We start from the raw sequence: 18,153 nt of genomic DNA on the forward strand, positions 1-18,153 counted from the left end.
AGAAGAAAACTCAGTCGTGGCAACAGAACAAAAGGGTGACAAATGAAAGTCATATGGAACAAAGGATCATCTGTTGTTGAAGTCATAATAGAGAATTGTGAAAAGGGGAAGAATTTAAGTATGGTATGGATAGATTATATAAAAGAAAATTTGACAACATTCCACATTCATGGATAAAGGAGTACTTACAGATGTATAAGATACACCCTACCTTGCTCAGTTACATTACAGTGACCATGAAACAGTGGCAAACCAATCAGCAGCTAAGCCATGATAAAGGACAAATTATTATCCCAGGGATAAAAATTCAAAGTGGGATATTCCAGGGTGACTCCGTCACTGTTGCTCTTTTGTCTTGCCCTTAACCCATTAAGCTGTCTACTTAACAGATTAGGCCATAGTTACAATTTGGCTCCCAGAAAACAACAAATTGTAAAGACTTTTCATCTTCTTTTTGTGGATGATTTAAAACTGTATAGTTCATCAAATGAGGAGGTGGAAGCACAACTGGAAGTGGTCAAAACTTTCTCAGATGATATAAGAATGTCACTTGGTCTTGATAAATGTGCAAAAGTAACATTTAAAACATGAAAGCTGCAGCACAAAGAAAATATCAGTCTGGGACAGGAATGTGATATGAAGGAACTTGAGCAGGAAGGTATATAAATATCTGGGAATTGATGAAGGACGACTGACAATAAAACACGAACAAATGCGAACAATACTCAGTAAATAATATTTTAGAAGACTAAAATTGATACTGAAAACAGCCCTTACACCTAGTAACAAAAGTCCAAGCTATAAACCAATTTGCTCTGCCTGTTTTAATTTACAGTTTTGGGGTGACTGACTGGCCCCCAAAGGTATTGGATCAATGGGACAAAAAAAATAATTATATATTCCTCTTTCTAAAAGAGGTATGGGCCTCCTTGAAACTGATTATGTGTTCAGATCTGCAATTATAAAACTGCATAAATATCTGCTGACCTCATTAGATCCAAACAAAATGAAAGTTTTGAAACATGAAGAGAACAAGTCTAAGATGACTTCCTTGCTTAGTTTAGCAGAAGCATAGCAGTGTCAAGTGGAAATGGAAACCAAGCCAGAAGCAGACAAAAATCAGGCAGCAAGTGAATGTGCCAAAAAAACAAAAGGATACAAGGAGAAGGATCAGCTGAGAAGGCAAGAAATGTGGAAAAGGCATACATACAGCTGCAAGTACAGAAAACTCCTGGAATAACCTCATATTGGTCAAGATCTGACAGAGGAATAGTTAAGGACAGCCAAATTTAAACCAAAAGATGAAAGGTTAATATTGGCAGCACAGGATAACGGACTACGTACACGTTGGTTTACAAAGTCCATTGAGCATGTAGGAGAAACAGACATATGCAGCTTCTATAAAACAGAAGTGGAAACAGTTGCACATCTGGTTGCTGGGCATGATAAATTAATGGCAGAGGGCCTGTAAGGCATAATAATGTGACAAGACTGTTGTATTGGGGATTGTGCAAAGATTACCATACTGACGTGACTGAGAAGTATTGGAAACATTTGTCACAAAGCATTACAGAGAATGATCAAGTTTATATCACATAGGATCACCCATTACCAACAGTTCAAAAAATAGGAGGAAGAAAGGAAAGGAAGGAAGAAGGTACCAACAATGGTATGAGAAATACCCAAAGATAAAGCAGGAAAGAATGATGGTAAAGGAGTTACCTCATGGTAAGAAGAAAGAAAGGCTAGAAAACAACCAAAATAGAGTCACTAGATGCGATAGGGTAAGAGATAACTATTTAACAAATTTTGAACTGATTAGAACTTCAATACGATTAGGTATTATCGAAGAAGTTTTACTTAGCTCAAGAGAAGTGGCTTGACATGACTGAATGGCGATGCAGCAAACGAAATCTGAGGTAACAGGGAGAGGGAGATTGTGGTAAGAGTTTAGCTCGAGAGTTTGTGGCTGTTGCGAGCTTGGAAGATGGCCAGCTCAGTTCCGAGGTCAGAACCGATAACCCAGGCATAAGGAATGAACGGGGATTAACAATATTGGATATTATATTGTCATGTGTAAAACCCATATTCTTTCTGTGGGCAAGGGTTACTACATGGTGAACAGTGTCCAGATGGCAGCCAAAAAAACTGAACGGTCTAAGTCAGTTCCAGTAGAGATTTTTCAATACTGATTGTGATGCAGGGACAGACAAATACAGAGAAAATAATCATAGGCTTTCCATAGGGACTCTACTGTTGTGGTAGCCAGAAGCCAACTGTCCAAGTACAGGAACACCATGGTTTGCAACAACAGTCATGCACTTGGTGAACACTGGGGGGGGGGGGATTGGGGGGCAGGGCCCTGAATTGGCAGTAACTGGCTTCTACTTGGAAGGGAAGAAACCTTTTGGATGCTGGGGCAATCCTGATGAGTAAATAAGCATCCATGAAGTCCACAGAGGACATTCTGTCATTTTCCTGCAGACATTGTAGAATCAAATGTATAGAAGACTCTGTTCAGAATGGTCATGGTGCAAACATGTTTAACTAACTTGGGTCCAAGATTGGCCTGAGGTCCTTGTTTTTTAGAACCAAAAATAACTTGGAGTAGTGACCTGATCCTTGCTGGTCTGATGGGACCTTCCGTAAGGCTCTCTCTTCTAGAAAGAACTGAACTTCCTTTTCATCCACTTTGAGATAGTAGGGTGATAGACCTGAGAGTGACCACTGAGACAGCGGAAGGATGGGAAAAGGGCATATAACAAAACTCTGGATATTACCCCCCTTACCCAAGAATCCCACAAAATGGCCATCCATGCAGGGGCATAGAGGGATATGAGATATCTGCCTCTATAGAGGAGCAGTTGGGTAGCCCCTCAGGGGACAAAACTGCTGGGGATTTGAAAATGTCCCACGATATCCTTGGTTCTACAGAACTTCACAACCTCTGGGTCTGAGTCTGTTAAAAGGACAACTTTTGCCTTGGCCAACCCTGTCAGAAAATGAGTTAGAGGGAGGACACTTGGATGTTTGCAAGTACAGAAATATGGGCCCTTTTTGGTAGCTGCTGTATGGTCTCTGAACATTCTCAAATCTCACTCCAACAAGAATGTCTTTGCTTATGTTTGCTGGGGCTCTTTCCCCTCGGGTCTCCACTGAAAATGGGTTTGTTTGCAAACTCGTTTGGACTAACCCGGTTAACAAATGTGAAATAAATAAATAAACAGCAGACAATGTCTTCCCATCCTGCTTACACTTCTGCATGCACTCAGAGTTGGGCCAAATAATTAAACTCCATCACATGGAGAGTTGGCGAAGGATGCTTTGAAATTGTTCACAAAATCCCATAAATTTAGCCAGGTAAGGTGCCTCATACAGATACCTGACCCCACTACCAGGGCAGCTCCATCAGTTGCATTGTGCATAACCCACATGAACAGATCAGTAATATTATACATTACAATCAAGGCTGCGCTCCTCATTGTTTTCTTGAATCTGGTTTAGAGGGTTTCTTCAGAGTTTCGAAACTCTGCTTGGCTAGGTCCCTCTGAGGTCTATTCATGAGTGCCATAGTTCATGGACCTAATAGTAAAGGTGTCAGAAGCACATGCTCACTTCCCTAGCTGGTCCACTGCTTGGGACTCCCTGTTGGGCAGGTGGATTGTGGCCATATTCTTAGTCAACTTTTTCCTGGTGGCAACTGAGATAATGATGGAATCCACCAGGGGCCCTCCATTCAGTACTGTTTGTTGTTGGGTAGCCTCAGAAATTTTTCAGGCTTCTTTGGTACGGACTTTTATGACTCAGGCTCTTGCCAAGACCTCTGGATGGCTAGATCTATGAGATGGTCTGCAGGTAGGAGTACCCACGATGTAGAGGGTGTCAAATCATAAGCCTCAAACAAGACCTCCTCATCCAGAAGGGAAGTAGGTCAGCGGGCCAGTTACCCCCTGACACAAGAGATCCATGACCTTGTCAAAGGTAACATTTTCATGTGCAGACTGAAGGGAAACCTTTCTATCACCTGAATCGGAGTCGGATGCAAGAGACTATGAAAGGAAGTCCAGATGCTTCCTTTTTGTATGTCCTCTTTCTTGGTACATCAGATGGGGAGTTGTCAGAGCCCTAAGAGGACTGTGGTGGTACTTAAACCATCCTTTTGAGGCTTAAGGCTTGACTCTCGACTGATGGATGCATGAGAAGGCTGACAGGCAAGACCAGAGGCATCAATGGGTGGAACAGTGACCTGTAAAGCCTAAAACTCAAGTTTCAGAGGAGATTAAATCATCCTCCCCATGATCTTGGAGGTGGATCTGATGTCTGCCACATTAGAGGAACCTTCCTCTGGCCAGACACCATCCCCGCTGAAGAAGAATGACTACAGTTGAAGGGAAGAGCCCCAACCTAACAGAGAGGAATGCTTTAAGGAGAGGACTGGTCCCAACAACCTGAATGTTGAGGACCCAGAGCCAGACAATGAAGCCGCTAAAAGTGGCTCCGAAGACTGTGCTGGGCACTTGGCATCAAGTCAGCTTAATTGAGTTACTATCAGCACCAAAAATCTTGGAGTTCAGCGGATGGATCTGGGGATTCTGGTGCCAGGGAAACAGGCTCCAGCCTGGTCAACACCTCCAAACACATAGGCTTGGAGATGTGGGCCACAGAAGGAGCATAAATAGGGGAAACATTACCTATGCTCTCTACCCTCTTCACTGAGGGGGAAGGAGTGGCAATCATGCCTATTTGTGTCCTCAGAAAGGCCATCATCATCCAACCCAGTTCAAAATCAAATACACTCCTTATGGAGCTAAGCAACCTGAGTGAGGATACAGTAGGAGGATGGGTTGGGATCTGAGAATGATTCTGTCAGAAGAATACTTACTCAGTGGTTTCGCAGGCGACTTGTCTGTGATTAAGAAGTGCTCCAAAGGGACTGAGGCATAGGAAGTGGCTCTGGCTCTGATCTTGAAGGATAGTCCTACTTAGAAACTTTGGAAGCTGATGACAGAGACTCTTCAATTACCTTCCTTTCCTTGTGTTCTCCTCTGTCCTTATCCTGTTTATCACAGAACTTAGTCTTCCCTGAGGTTTTCTTGGAGGGAAATTATCTTTGATTACTAATTTATTTTTCCTAACTGAAAGGGCTCTCTGCCCAAAGGAATTACAAACTGAACAGTCCACATTCAAATGTTCCCCACCTGAGGCAGTAGGCCCACAACCATCCTGGGGGAAATCTTATACCCACATTTAGAGCACTTTTTAAAGATGATCTTGTTTTTCTCCTTATCTTCCATCATTAAACCTACATAAACAGAAACTCATCAAATGGATAAAGCAAACTATGGATGAGATTTACAAACTAGCACATGCCACAGGAAATTAAGGAACAGAAGGCCCAAAAATGAAGTTGATGAAGCTCTAAACCTAACTCTATAAAACAGTAACTAGAAGAAAAAATTGTAAACTTATCATCGAAATGGCACTGAGAAACTAACAGTACAATAATAATAAAAAGACCTTGGCAATTATCAAATTTTATGGCTGCAGTGGAGCACTTAGTTACATGGCTGCAGATCATGTCCTAGCACAATGGCTGCAAACGAGATTCTGAGGAAGTCCTGTTAACTTTGAGACAAAGTGCTCAAGTAAAACTATTTTTCCAATACCTGCTGTGTGTATGTTTTTTTTTTTTGTTTTCAGATATCTGGGAGAAGCTAGACTGAAGGGGACAGATGCATTGTGGGAGGGGAAAAGTTTGAGAAGCTCGAGGCTGGAGCATTAGCTTTGTCAGTTCAGATCTCACAAGCATCTCGAAGGTCCAACAGACAGACAGACTGGATGAAAGGAGGCAAACAGGATAGAAGAGCACCCAGAGAAAAGCCACAGAGACAAAGGTAGAACATCAAAACATACACTGACTGGAGGTTAAGAATGAACCAGATAACACAGTTAGATGAATAAATGTAAACACACTAGAGTGGTCCACATTTACCCCAGCCCCAAAAGCCCATACCCGACATGCCAATACACCAGATGGCTATACATAATGTTTCCATCTTCACCAAATGATGCAGACTTTAATTCCTAAGGGTAGGTATATTCTTTCGTTATAAAAATGGCACATTTTACTGTCCAAACTCTTCAGAATTTGGAGAGGATTAAGTGTAAATTGTCAAAAAGCTATGCAGGTCTCCTAGAAGTTTTGTTTTCAATTCCATATTGGCCAAAAATTGACTTCTGAATGGTGCACAGTGTTACTAATAACTACTATATGATCAGAAGTTTCAGTTTTTTGGCAAGACAATGCTTCAACGCTCCCTTATAAAAGGTCATTTTTCTATGTCCAGTAGCAACCTGCCCTCTCGCAAAGGGTATGCACAGTATTAAGATGAATCTCCTTCAGGGAAAAATGGAGAAAGCAAAAACACATGGAAAGAGTTTGATGAATACAGCTTCTCTGGTCTTATTTAAAGAAGAAAGGGTAATGGCATGAATTATTTAGACCCTGATGAAGCTGCTGACCAGTACACTAAAAGATGATAATTCAGTTTTCAAAGCACAGGTTCTATAGAACCACGCATGACACTGAGGCATAAATTGATAAAACAGAGTATTACCTTTAAACAGAACAGCAAGTCTTTCTCCTGTTGGGTCCCAGGCCATAGATTGTACCTCACCACCTACCCTGTAATGAACAGACACAGATAAAAAAAATGTTTAGCACTGTCCTGTTGGCATCAAACAAGTACACTTCATAACCATGAATTGCAAATTTGCTTGTTATAGGACATTCAACATCCAATTTAAGTCCTTTAAAAAGGATGTGACCATATCTTACTGTGATCTCAGGCTGTTAAAACTCAACTTCAATCTAGTGATTTAGGCTATAATCTCACAAATGCCCCTTTAATAACATTTTGTACATTCATATATGTACAATTTCTCAGTAATACTTGAAGTGGCTGTCACATATAAGCTGCTCTCAAGAACAACTCATTTAACAAAGATATGTCTTAAATCACCAAGCTGCATTTGCTTAAACTAAAACCATCCATCCAGACCCACAAATCCTCACAGAGTACTCACAAGCACACAAGGTAATCCTCAACCTAGACAAAAAAGTGTTGCCACGGGACCTAACCAAAGGGACACATGGCAGATGAATGAGCCTCTTGCTAAATACATTTGAATGCTTCTTTTAACAACAAAATGAGATTTGTTGGAAATATAAACATACTTGGAGTTAAAAATGATGGATGTGTGAGAAACTTGTATCAACTGACCTTTACTGTTACTGGTAATGTGTGATACCTAGGATCACATTCCTGAGACCTTTCTTTAAGAAAGTCTTAAAAATTTCTAAGCTTGCCTGAACTCCTGCTGGCAAAAGATGTGATGTCACTGTGTCCTGTCATATGCTTTTAGTTCTCCTCTAAAAGAACTTGGGCAAACTGGACTGTAAAGAGAAAAACAGTAAACAAAGATATTACAGCTGTGTAGGCAATGTATTGTAATAGATATATCAGTGTGAACATTGTTGTAATTGCAACTTAATGAATTACTGCCACAGGCTGAGTCCGACAACTGGCACAACTTTCAGAGCCAAGTTCCCTTCTTCCTAAGCCAGGCTGATATCACCTTAACTTGGATGGTTTCATGTACATAAAATATGGGCAGCACCTACCAGTCCCATCTTTAGTTTTTTCTTGCTCCATAACAGGTCAAAGCTTTGTCTAAATTAACAGCCCATTGCACTGGGAGATTCTCAGGGGACAAGGTTTGAAACCTCGAAAATTTACACCCTCATGAAGGACCCAAACAAGGGGAACAAATGGTAGAGAGAGATATTGGTTAGTAAGGGGAAAGATGAAAAGGTACCCATCCCAGCCCCTTAAGTTCCCCAATCAACAAAGTGGATGGAGGAAGGGGAAACAGGACTGCAACAGTACCCATACTACTATGGAAAGTTGCCTACACAGTTGAACTATGCTCTTCATGTGGATCACCGTTGCAGTCACAACATAAGGGAAGGCTCCCAGAGCTGGTCCTATAGGCAGGGTTGTCGGTTTACACCTAGGTGAAAGAGTACAATATGCCCTTCAATACAAAAATGGTGAACACAGTTCTAGCTCTAGAAACTAGACCCAACCTATAATGTTTTTGGGAAGATGTGGATAGAGGACCGTGTTGCTGTCCCCAAGATGTTCCAATTGCTAACCCCTTTGAAGAAATTACAGAGGTATAAATGCTCTTACTATAACAGTAAATTTTCAGTTATAATCACTGCTGTAGTAACCTTTAGCTATATGTATTACATCCTGCCATGGATATAGCGAGCTGGCCAATCTTCCAAAATCTGCCCCCACCACACACATACACACACACACACACACACACACACACACACACACACGGTAGCAAGGCTGCTGTGGCTTGCACTCCCAAGGGAGAAAACATCAGCTTCAAGTAGGCTACTATCCCGATAAAAAGACAAGTTATGTTAGTTACTACAAAATTTCTACCCAGTAAAACTATGGAAAAAACAGGGAATTGAGGAAGGGTGTGGCTCCTGCAGCAATGATATAATCAAACATCTGCAGTTACGGCAGGAGCACTTACACAACTGTACTATGTTCACCATATGTTACTGCTGCAGCAGCCTTTAGCTATACGTGTAGTTTATCATAGTTTACACAGTTATGGGGGGAATAGAATCCAGCAGACCCTGGAGAATGGTCCAAGCAAAGCCTGTTCTGGACTTTTAAAAATAATTCAGTTTGTAATGCTTTGTACAAGTATGTACACAGGTTCAAGTAATTACCTCTAAAATGTTTCTAGAGTCTATTCCTTTCCAATTTGGCATTGAAGATGATAAGGTTATAGTAGAATATGCTTTGACTCTGGAAGTGTTTTACAATGGTGTGAATAACAAAAAGCAATAGCAAGAGGCAACCATCTTGAAATGGTTTGTTCTGACACAGGTTGCCCTTTCTTTGTCTCAATGTAGGAGATAAACAGCTGTTAAGCTTTCCTAAAGGACTTATGTTCTATCAAGATAAAGTTTTATCAAAATAATGCCAGTTATCTTTGAACATCCAAAGTATGAAAAATCCTTTCTCCCCGTTTTTTTTTTTTTTTTGGTTCAGGAAAGAATAAAGGGAAATTGATGGCTTGATTCAAAGTAAACTCTGAAACTGCTCTTGGCAGAAATGAGGGATTTGTTCTTATATCTCTGTGGAAAACCAAATAGAATTCAACCACCATGAGAGCTTGCAACTTGGATGCTCTTCTTGGAGATGTCAGCGCAATAAATAACAGTCTTCTAAAGTAATAAACAATAAATCAGCTTGAGGAGCTGGTTCAAAGGGAGACAAAGTTAACTTTTCCAGCACAAAATTAAGATCTCAAGAAAGTGCCACCTGTTTCCAATGTGGTCTTAAATGCAAAATCCCTTTCAGGAACAGCCTGATCAAAGACTGAGAAGAAAGGCAAGGGTCCACAGGATGAATCTTGACAGAGGAATAAGAAAGGCCAGAAGACAGTAACTCACATAAATAGTATAGGACCAGTGGTATATAATCCCAGATTCTAGCCATCCATCCACAACCACTTTTTACCATTTTTTGTACTTGAGGTCAGGATGTCACTTCAACAGTAGCAATCATCCAGAGCCAAGATTTACACTGCCAAGTGGCTAGCCTTTGCTGCACTAGTGCTTCCACACCACACACTTGCACACACACTCATATCTATGGCCAGTTTAGAGTGTCCAGTCCACCTACTGCATGTCTTTGGAATCTGGAAGGAAACCTCAGCACCTGGAGGAAATGCACATGAACACAGGGTGGACATGCAGATGCTGCAGAGAAGGCATCCCAGCCGAGAATTGAACAGAGGAACCTACTGCTGTGAGGTGGCAACGCTGTCCACTGCATCACTGTGCCACCAAATATAATCCCTGACTGGGCCTTGGTTATCAGTGTGGCCCAAAAAGTAAATCTCTCTCTCTTTTTTTTTTTTTATTTAGCAAAGTAAGATTTCCTAGTAGCTGGTTTTCGTGCCTGGTGTATATCCCCTCAGAAAACAAGACCCCTAAAAAGGTATCAAAATTGAATAATTCAGGTAGTCAGTTGAAGTTGTTTCAAACTGGGGTGTATTAAACTCCTCCCTTGTCTTCTGTGAGAAAGACTGTAATAATTGCCCTTGGCCAAAAGGGAGTCACCACATCTCTGGGGAGTCCTTCTAAATCTTCAGAATGACCCTGGGGAGTCCTTCTAAATCTTCAGAATGACCCTGGTTATCAGATGAAAAGGGTAGAAAGGTGTACAAGAACATTTTTGTCCTTGGGAATGAAAAAGTTTAAAGCTTGCCCTCATGTTGTCCTGGAGCAAGACCTCTTTATTTATGTGTTCTGAAATGTGGCAAACAGATCTACTTGAGGTGCTCCCCACACCTGGATCACTTCCTGGAAGACCCTTATTTAGATTTCCATTTGTGAGGGTCTGTGCTGGTCCTGCTCTGCTTGTCTGACACTACATTTTGCTCTGACAGAATGTAAGAAACCTGGAAGGTTAAACAGCTGAATTGAAATCTTCCAAGATACCACTGCCAGTCTGCCCACTGGGTAAGAGCTGGTGTTCCCTTGTCTATGTACCACATCACCGTGGTGCTGCCTGTAATCACCTGCAAAGGCCCTGGGGACCACAGATGATAAAGAAATTCTACAGCATGGATCACAGCTAGCATTTCTTTCATGTTTATTTGCTTAGGCCTGATTCTTTTGTTCCAAAATCCCTACACTTTTATCCTCATTGTCACAACTCCCTATGCAAACTCTGATGAGTCTGTTGTTACAGACTGGGCAGGGGTTGGGTTCGGAGAAATATGATCTCTCAAAAGAAGCTGTCTCTTCATTAAACCCAATAATGGAATCTGAAAATTTAGTAGGTGAGAAAGTTGGGTCCAGTCTGTAAGAAGCAATGGATTTTTCTCATGAGCAATTGGCAAGAGGTATCATGAGAATCATAGATGCCATGAGCCCTAAAGTTGTGAGACACTCTCTGGATGAAATTTGAGACTGACTGAAGAAACACAGGAAAATTTCCAAATATAAATCCACTTTTTCTTCAGTAAGGAATGCCTTTAGCGTGGAAGACCAGAAGGCACCCTAGGAATTACTATCCTGTGTAAGAAGGAATGAAACAGACTGTTGATCTGAAAACCCAAATCGATAAGAAGATTTATAACCCATGTAAGGGACTCCCTGACACTGGGAAAAATGACTGCAAAGATAAGCAAGTCACCTAAACAAAGAAAAATGCGAATGCCATGCAGTCTGCAGTGAGCTATCACAGGAGCTAAACACATTGCAAATACCCCTGGAGTTGTAGATAACACAGAGTAATGCAGGGAACTGATGAGGCAGAAAACCTTAGGAAATATCTGAATTCTGTGGCAATGGGAATAAGATAAGCATCTCTCAAATCTAGTGTTACCAGAAAACTGAAATGAGGAGTGAGAGATAACAGACTTTGTAATGCTGACATCTTGAACTTTAGTACACAAACGGGGTGAGCACTAGTTTCCAGGAATTATACTTCTTTGGCACCAGAAAATTTCTGAATAAAAACCTTTCTTTCACTGCTTTGGGAGCAATGAAAGCATTTGGGTGGAGACTAGAGGAAACAGGGAAGTCTGGTTTAGAGGATGAGGGGGAATATTCTGAAAAGAAGGAAGGTTTTCCCCCACTGCCATCTGTAACACTCCTGAACAACTCTCAGAACCCATATGTCTGATACAATCTGAAGCCATAGGAGAAGGTGATAGATATTTTCCTCAAAATATCCAAAACAAGCCAACATATATTTCAACATGTGAACAAGAGTTTAAGAAAAGATTCTTTTCCTATAACCTGTCAAAAGCTTTTCCATCCCTGTCTGAATGAGGATTAGCATTAACTAAATTCTTATTAGCAGCTGGAGAAGAAATAGAAATATCTGCTGGGTTAAACGTGAGATGAGAAAATAAGAAGTTATGTACTCACCATAACGTTCCATCTGAGTAGGTAAACTTCATTTGTGCATCAACCTATGGGACAGAGTCCCCAGCTACCTAAATCTTGGGCAGTCCTCAAGGAAGGATGTTCCGGAGCACTGCAGAGCCAAAGGATGCTCTCCCTCTGGAGACAATATCCAGCTTGTAGTGATTAATGAAGGTATAAGATGAAGCCCATGTTGTTGCTGAGCAGATATCATCCAACGAGCGTCTAGAACGAAAGGCCGCCGAGGTAGAGACAGACCGGGTAGAGTGGGCATGAACTCCTAGAGGTGCGGGCTGACCAATACTTTCATATGCCAACAGAATACACTGAGAAATCCATCTGGACAGTGTGACTTTGGAAACAGCCTTTCCTAAGTTAAATTTGGCAAAGGAAATGAACAGCTGATCTGATTGCCTATGACCAGCTGTTCTGTGTAAATAAAAGCGCAGTTGTCTGTGCAGATCCAACAGATGTAACTTATGTTCCCCTTTGTTTTGGTAGTTGGGAAAAAAAAACTGGTAGGTTAATGGACTGATTAATATTCGATTCGGATGCAATTTTTGGAAGAAAGGAGGGATTTGGTCCTGAGGTAGCCTCTGTCTTTGTGGAAGGACAAATAAGGTGAATTTGCACAAAGGGCTTGAATTTCGGAAACCCTTCGAGCTGAGGTGATAGCTACAAGAAAGGCTGTAAGTGCCTGCAACACCAAGGTCAAGTCCCAAGGAGGGACTGCTTCCTTCACCGGGGGTCTGAGTAAGAAGGTACCCTTCAGAAAGGCCTTGCATAACTTGGAGGAGATCAACGGTCCAAGGTCGCTTCCTACGTGATAGTGAGAGATAGCAGCAAACTGAACCTTGACTGTAGAGGAGGTGGTGCCCTGATCGAAGAGTCCTAATAGGAAATCTAACACCGCAGGCAACGGAGCTGTGAAAGGATCTAGATCTCTGTGCTCCGCCCAAATAGAAAAACGTTTCCATTTGCTATCATAGACCTTTCTGGTGGATGGCTTATGCGCCGCCACCAGAATAGCTTTGACCTGGGAAGAGATACCGGGAGTCCTAGCTAAACTTGGAACAGGATCAACCAAGCCGTGAGCTTGAGGATGTCCAGATTCGGGGTCGGAAGATCCAATGGATGGGTTATGAGATCCGGAATGGGATCCAGAATCCAGGGAGGATTCACTAGGTGAGACCAAATATATGGGAACCAAGCCTGGTGAGGCCAGAATGGGGCAATGAGGATTATCTTGTTCTGCAACCGACTGGCTTTCTGAAGAAACTTCAACATCAGCGGAAGAGGAGGATAAGCACAAAGGAGACCGGGCGGCCAAGCATGCACCAGAGCGTGTCGCGGGGATTCCCCGGGTGGGGGAATTAGAGCGAAGTAGTCGTTGCATTTCGCATTTGAAGGAAAGGCGAAAAGATCGCAACAAGGTTGACCCCAAGTGGAGAATATCTGCTTCGCTACTTTTGGGTTCAGAGACCACTTGTACGGCGAGAGGATGGTGCGACTCAACTTGTCTGCTAAAATGTTGGACCGTCCCAGAATGTGCGTCGCTATGAGAAAGCGGTTGGTGGAAATCGCCCATTCCCACACTCTCATGGCATCTCGACAAAGGGGATAAGACCTGGTTCCTCCCTGTCTGTTGATGTACCAGACTACTGCCATGTTGTCCATCTGGATTGCAATCGTTCCTACGGGAAGAAGGCTCTGTAGTACTTGCAACGCCAAAAGCACCGCCCTCATCTCTAGGACATTTATATGCAGAGAGGTCTCCGTGCTGTTCCATGTGCCTTGGACTGTCCTGCCCGCACAATGCCCCCCCACCCGAGGCGAGAGGCGTCCGTGGTCACCATGGTTAGGGGAGGGGACATAGAAAAGGCGTGCCCCTTCTGGAGGCCCGGGGATTGGAGCCACCATAAGAGAGCCTCCTTGCAAACCCTGCTGAGGGGAATAGGGTGGTACAGAGGGAATTGCAGAAAAGACCATTGAACTTGGAGAGTCCATATTGCAGGACTCTCATGTTCAGACGTGCCATCAGCAATAGGTTGATGGTGGCCGCCATCGAACCCAAAGCCCTCAGGACCAATTCCGCCAGGGGTGCCTGGGGTAGGAGGATGGCCCGCACATGGAGTCTTAAGGTCCGCACTCTGTCTGGAGTTAAGAGGGCTAGACGCCTGTTTGTGTCCAACCTTGCTCCGATGAAATCTATGGTTTGAGTTGGAGAAAGGGAAGATGTCTCTATGTTGATAGTGATCCCCAGCCCGGCCGCTAGGTGAAGAAAGGAGTTTCTGGCTGCGCAGAGTAGATGCCTTGTGGAGGCGGTCAGGAGCCAGTCATCTAGGTATGGGAAAATCTGAATGCCCTGCAGTCGCAGGTGGGCCGCTATCGCCGACAGAACTTTGGTGAACACCCTGGGGGCTGTGGTGAGACCAAAGGGAAGGGCCCTGATTTGGTAATGGCTGGCCCCCAGCTGGAAGTGGAGAAACCTCCTGGATCGTCTGTCCATCAGAATGTGGTAGTACGCATCCTTGGGGTCTATAGAGCACATCCAGTCGTTCTCCCGCAGGAGGGGGAGAATGGATTGAAGAGTGACCATCCAGAACTTTTCCTTGGTTACTGACAGGTTCAAGAGGGATAGGTCGAGGATCGGTCTGAAGTCCCCCGTCTTTTTTGGCACCAAGAAGAACCTGGAGTAAAAGCCTGATCCATACTGGTCTGGGGGGACGTGCTGGATGGCTCTTTTTTCTAGCAGCCACTGGATTTCCGCAGCTGCGGCCTCCCTCTGCTCGGGTGGGACGCCGGGGAAGTGTCTGGGATTGCAAGGGAAATGGGAGAAAGGGATCTGGTAACCTCTGGATATGATGCGAAGCACCCAGCGGTTGGTAGTGATGGACTCCCAAGCTGCTAGGTGCCTCGAGAAGCGCCCCCGACTGCCTCCAGAGTGGAGCAGTCGGGTAACCCTTCAGGGCTGTTGCATGGGCCGGTCAGAGAACGGTTCTCTGGACCCAAAGTTCCTCGGCCCCCCTCTGCCTCTAGGGAGGCGTCCACCCTGTCCTCCTCTGCCACAGAAGGACTGGGGATCCGGAGCGAAACGGGGCTGTTGTGACTTCCAGAACCACATCTTCTTCTGTCCCTTTTGGTTCTTGGAAAAGGACCACTGGGGAGCAGAGAAGCAGACTCTGCCGACAGCAGACAACGTCTTCCCGTCCTTCTCGCTCTGGACCAAGGTATTGCGTACAGTTCTGCCAAAAAGGACAGAACCATCGAAAGGGGCATTAGCGAATGACGCCTTAAAGGGTTCCGCGAAATCACAGTGGCGGAGCCAGGCCTGTCGCCTCATAACGACGCCTGCTCTGCTAGCTCTAGCAGCCCCTTCCATGGCGTGGGACAGTAGCCGCATAGAGGTGTTCGAGATAGACCTAAGAGTGGCCATTCGGGAAGAGTACAACTGTTTGTCCTCTGCCGACATGGACTCCGGGGGCGGCATGGCGTACTCTTTGATAAGGTCTCGCTGCAGTCATATGACATGTGCCATGTAGTTCAGTGACCTCACTGAGAAGGTAGCTGAAATAAAAACCCGCTTCCCTAATCGATCCATCGACCGAGACTCCTTGTCTGGAGGATGGACCGAGGGACTCTCCTGGGCTAATTCCCTTTTAGTGGCCGCCGCCACCAACATGGCATCTACAGGGGTTCCCTTACTCCAGTGAGATCTGTCGAAGGGTGGACTAAGTATTTTGTCAGGTCTTTTTGGGACTGGCTCCACAGTGTCCGGCTCCTTCCACGCCCTGGTAGTGATCAGATCTACCAGGGGGGTCAGCTGGAGGGGACACCCAAGAGGTAGACAGGCCTGCTTCAAACACCTCCAGGAACACAGATTCGTCAGAGGTAGGTTTTGGGGCAGACCACCCCCCCTAATTCTGAGCATCTCCATGATGTCTCCAAATGAGACATCCTCGGGGGGTGATCTTGGGGAACCTTCCCCTTCCTCCAAATCTGTGTCCTCGGTCAAGGGCTCAGGGGAGTCCAAGTGCCTCCTTTTGCACTTGCACTTGTGAGGAATCTCCTCGGAGGTCTGTCCAAGGAGACCTCACCAGCAACGTCATGTTCCAACGGAACAACCTGGGATGTCGGAGCAGGCTGTCCCTGGGACTGGCTGACGGAAGTCGGACCCATCTGAGATGGAGTGCAGGGTGGAGCCGTAGCCAAGGCCGGGGGTCTAGAATCCCTCGACAGAACCCTCTCCACTAAGTCGAATGCCAAAGGAGAGCCGCTCTCTCTCGGATCCGAGAGCAGACCCTCCCTTGGATCCGACGGGCGGATCGGGGCCGATGCGGTCGGATCTGAAGGCACACTAAGACCCTCGGATCTGAAGCTCAGCTCTCGGCTCAGAGAGTTCAGATCCGAAGAAAAGGGACCCGGCAGACTCGAGGGCACTGTCGGCGCCGACTCCTCCCCGGCGCTGACGCTACCCGGCTCCGAAAACTCCGAACCCGGGAAGCGGGTCAGAGAAGGAGCAATTGGGGCAAAAAAAGGTGTCGAGCTCCCCCCCGGAGGGGGGAGGGGGGGCAGGAGCACTTCCATCTGCAGCTGGGCCTGGAGGAATCTTCTCATCATCCGGTCCAAGTCTGCGTCCGTCAGGCTTTGCGTGGATCTGGATGAGGCCACCGAGGTGGGATGGGAGTGCCGCCTCAATGACCTCGACGGGGACCGGGCCTCCTCCTCCTCCTCCGGTCCCGGTGAAAAAGAAGGAGACCGGAGCCAAGGGGTGGAAGGCTCGGAAGTCCTTGAGGGAGAAGACCGCTTAGCCGGCGGGGCCGATGAAGAGGCCTTGGCCCGCCGCTTGTGGTGCTTCTCCTTCCGCTTCTCTTTCCTGGACTCCCTATCCTCCTGGCCTGAAGCGAGCAGTTGTGTCCCAACCAGTGTAAGGGAGGCAGGTGTGGCAGTAGCCGCAGCCGCGGCAGGAGCCACCGTGGGACCGGAGGCCGAAGCAGAGTCCGGGGGACAGCAGTCCCGCCAGAACCAGCTTAGTCCTCCGGTCCTTAAGTGCCCTGGGGTTGAACGCCGCACATATGGAGCAACCTGACGACAGGTGTCCAACCCCAAGGCACAACACGCACCGAGTGTGGCCATCCGCCGGGGATAGCTTATGGCCACACTCGGTACACTTGGAAAAAACAGCTTTTGGGGCCTCCGACATACTGAAAGAAAACACACACACTAGGCCCCAGCACACTCCCTAATGCACTAACGAGGGTGGGGAAGGAAAACTATGAAGAAGATTAACAGACAGGTAAAAGGAAACTAATGAGGGACCTGTACACAACACACACACACTAAATTTACCAAAAAAAGGAGAGAAAAAAGGGTAAAATTTTCTCACAAAAAGACGCTAAGCTTGGAACTCAGTGATCGAGCTGCTGGATGAAACCGCGGCAAACTAGACCTGAGGTCAGGTAGGGTTGGCAGGGGATTATGGGTAGGGGAAGGAGCTTGGAGCTCGGATCTATGCTGCTGGAAACTGCCAGCTCGGATCCGATATGGATCCGAAGACCCATAGGTTGGTGCACAAATGAAGTTAACTACTTCAGATCAAATGTTTGTTAAGACAGAGGAACTTTATAACATTTGTCTGCTTTTTTTGGACTGAAGGTTGACTAATTGGCATACTGGAGGCTGTATCAAAAACATCCTCACAGGCTGGCAAAAGTGGAGGAATAAGAGTAGGTAGTGGAACAGCCACTTGCAACATATAATATTTCTCTAAAGAAAAAAGAATTTCCATTTAAGCAAGTGAAGTCATAATCATCAGATAAGGCATCCTCTGACACTTAGTAACACTGTTAACTTGTTCTAAAGGTTTCAAAGCCAGTATTAAACCTCTAGCCAAAATAACAAATAGATCCTTAGCAACAGGAAAACCATCAACAGCAGTTTTTTTTTCTAGGGACAGCCACAGAAGGGGACCGTTTCAAGGATGGAACCTCATCATAGGTAACAGGTCTCTATACCTAGCCATGTGAGGAAGAACTCCCCACTGAAACTCCCATGACCAAAGACAGTGGCTTTCCTATGTCCACTAAGGACACCTAAACAGTCACAGAAGATGT

General features: G+C 45.1%; 1 protein-coding gene across 4 annotated transcripts in view; it reads right to left on the reverse strand.

Moving 5' to 3' along the window:
• AAAS (aladin WD repeat nucleoporin) overlaps positions 1-18,153 on the reverse strand; it is a 1,251,774-nt gene that overhangs the window by 222,094 nt on the left and 1,011,527 nt on the right. For all 4 annotated transcript variants that reach the window (XM_044083905.1, XM_044083907.1, XM_044083908.1 and 1 more), the window contains exon 14: positions 6,618-6,685. In XM_044083905.1, the coding sequence (XP_043939840.1) occupies positions 6,618-6,685 (68 nt within the window). The remainder of the gene's footprint in view (positions 1-6,617; positions 6,686-18,153) is intronic.

The sequence above is a fragment of the Protopterus annectens genome, chromosome 9.part0 (assembly GCF_019279795.1).
Source record: "Protopterus annectens isolate FY-2018-M chromosome 9.part0, PAN1.0, whole genome shotgun sequence".
Classification (NCBI taxonomy): Eukaryota; Metazoa; Chordata; order Ceratodontiformes; family Protopteridae; genus Protopterus; species Protopterus annectens.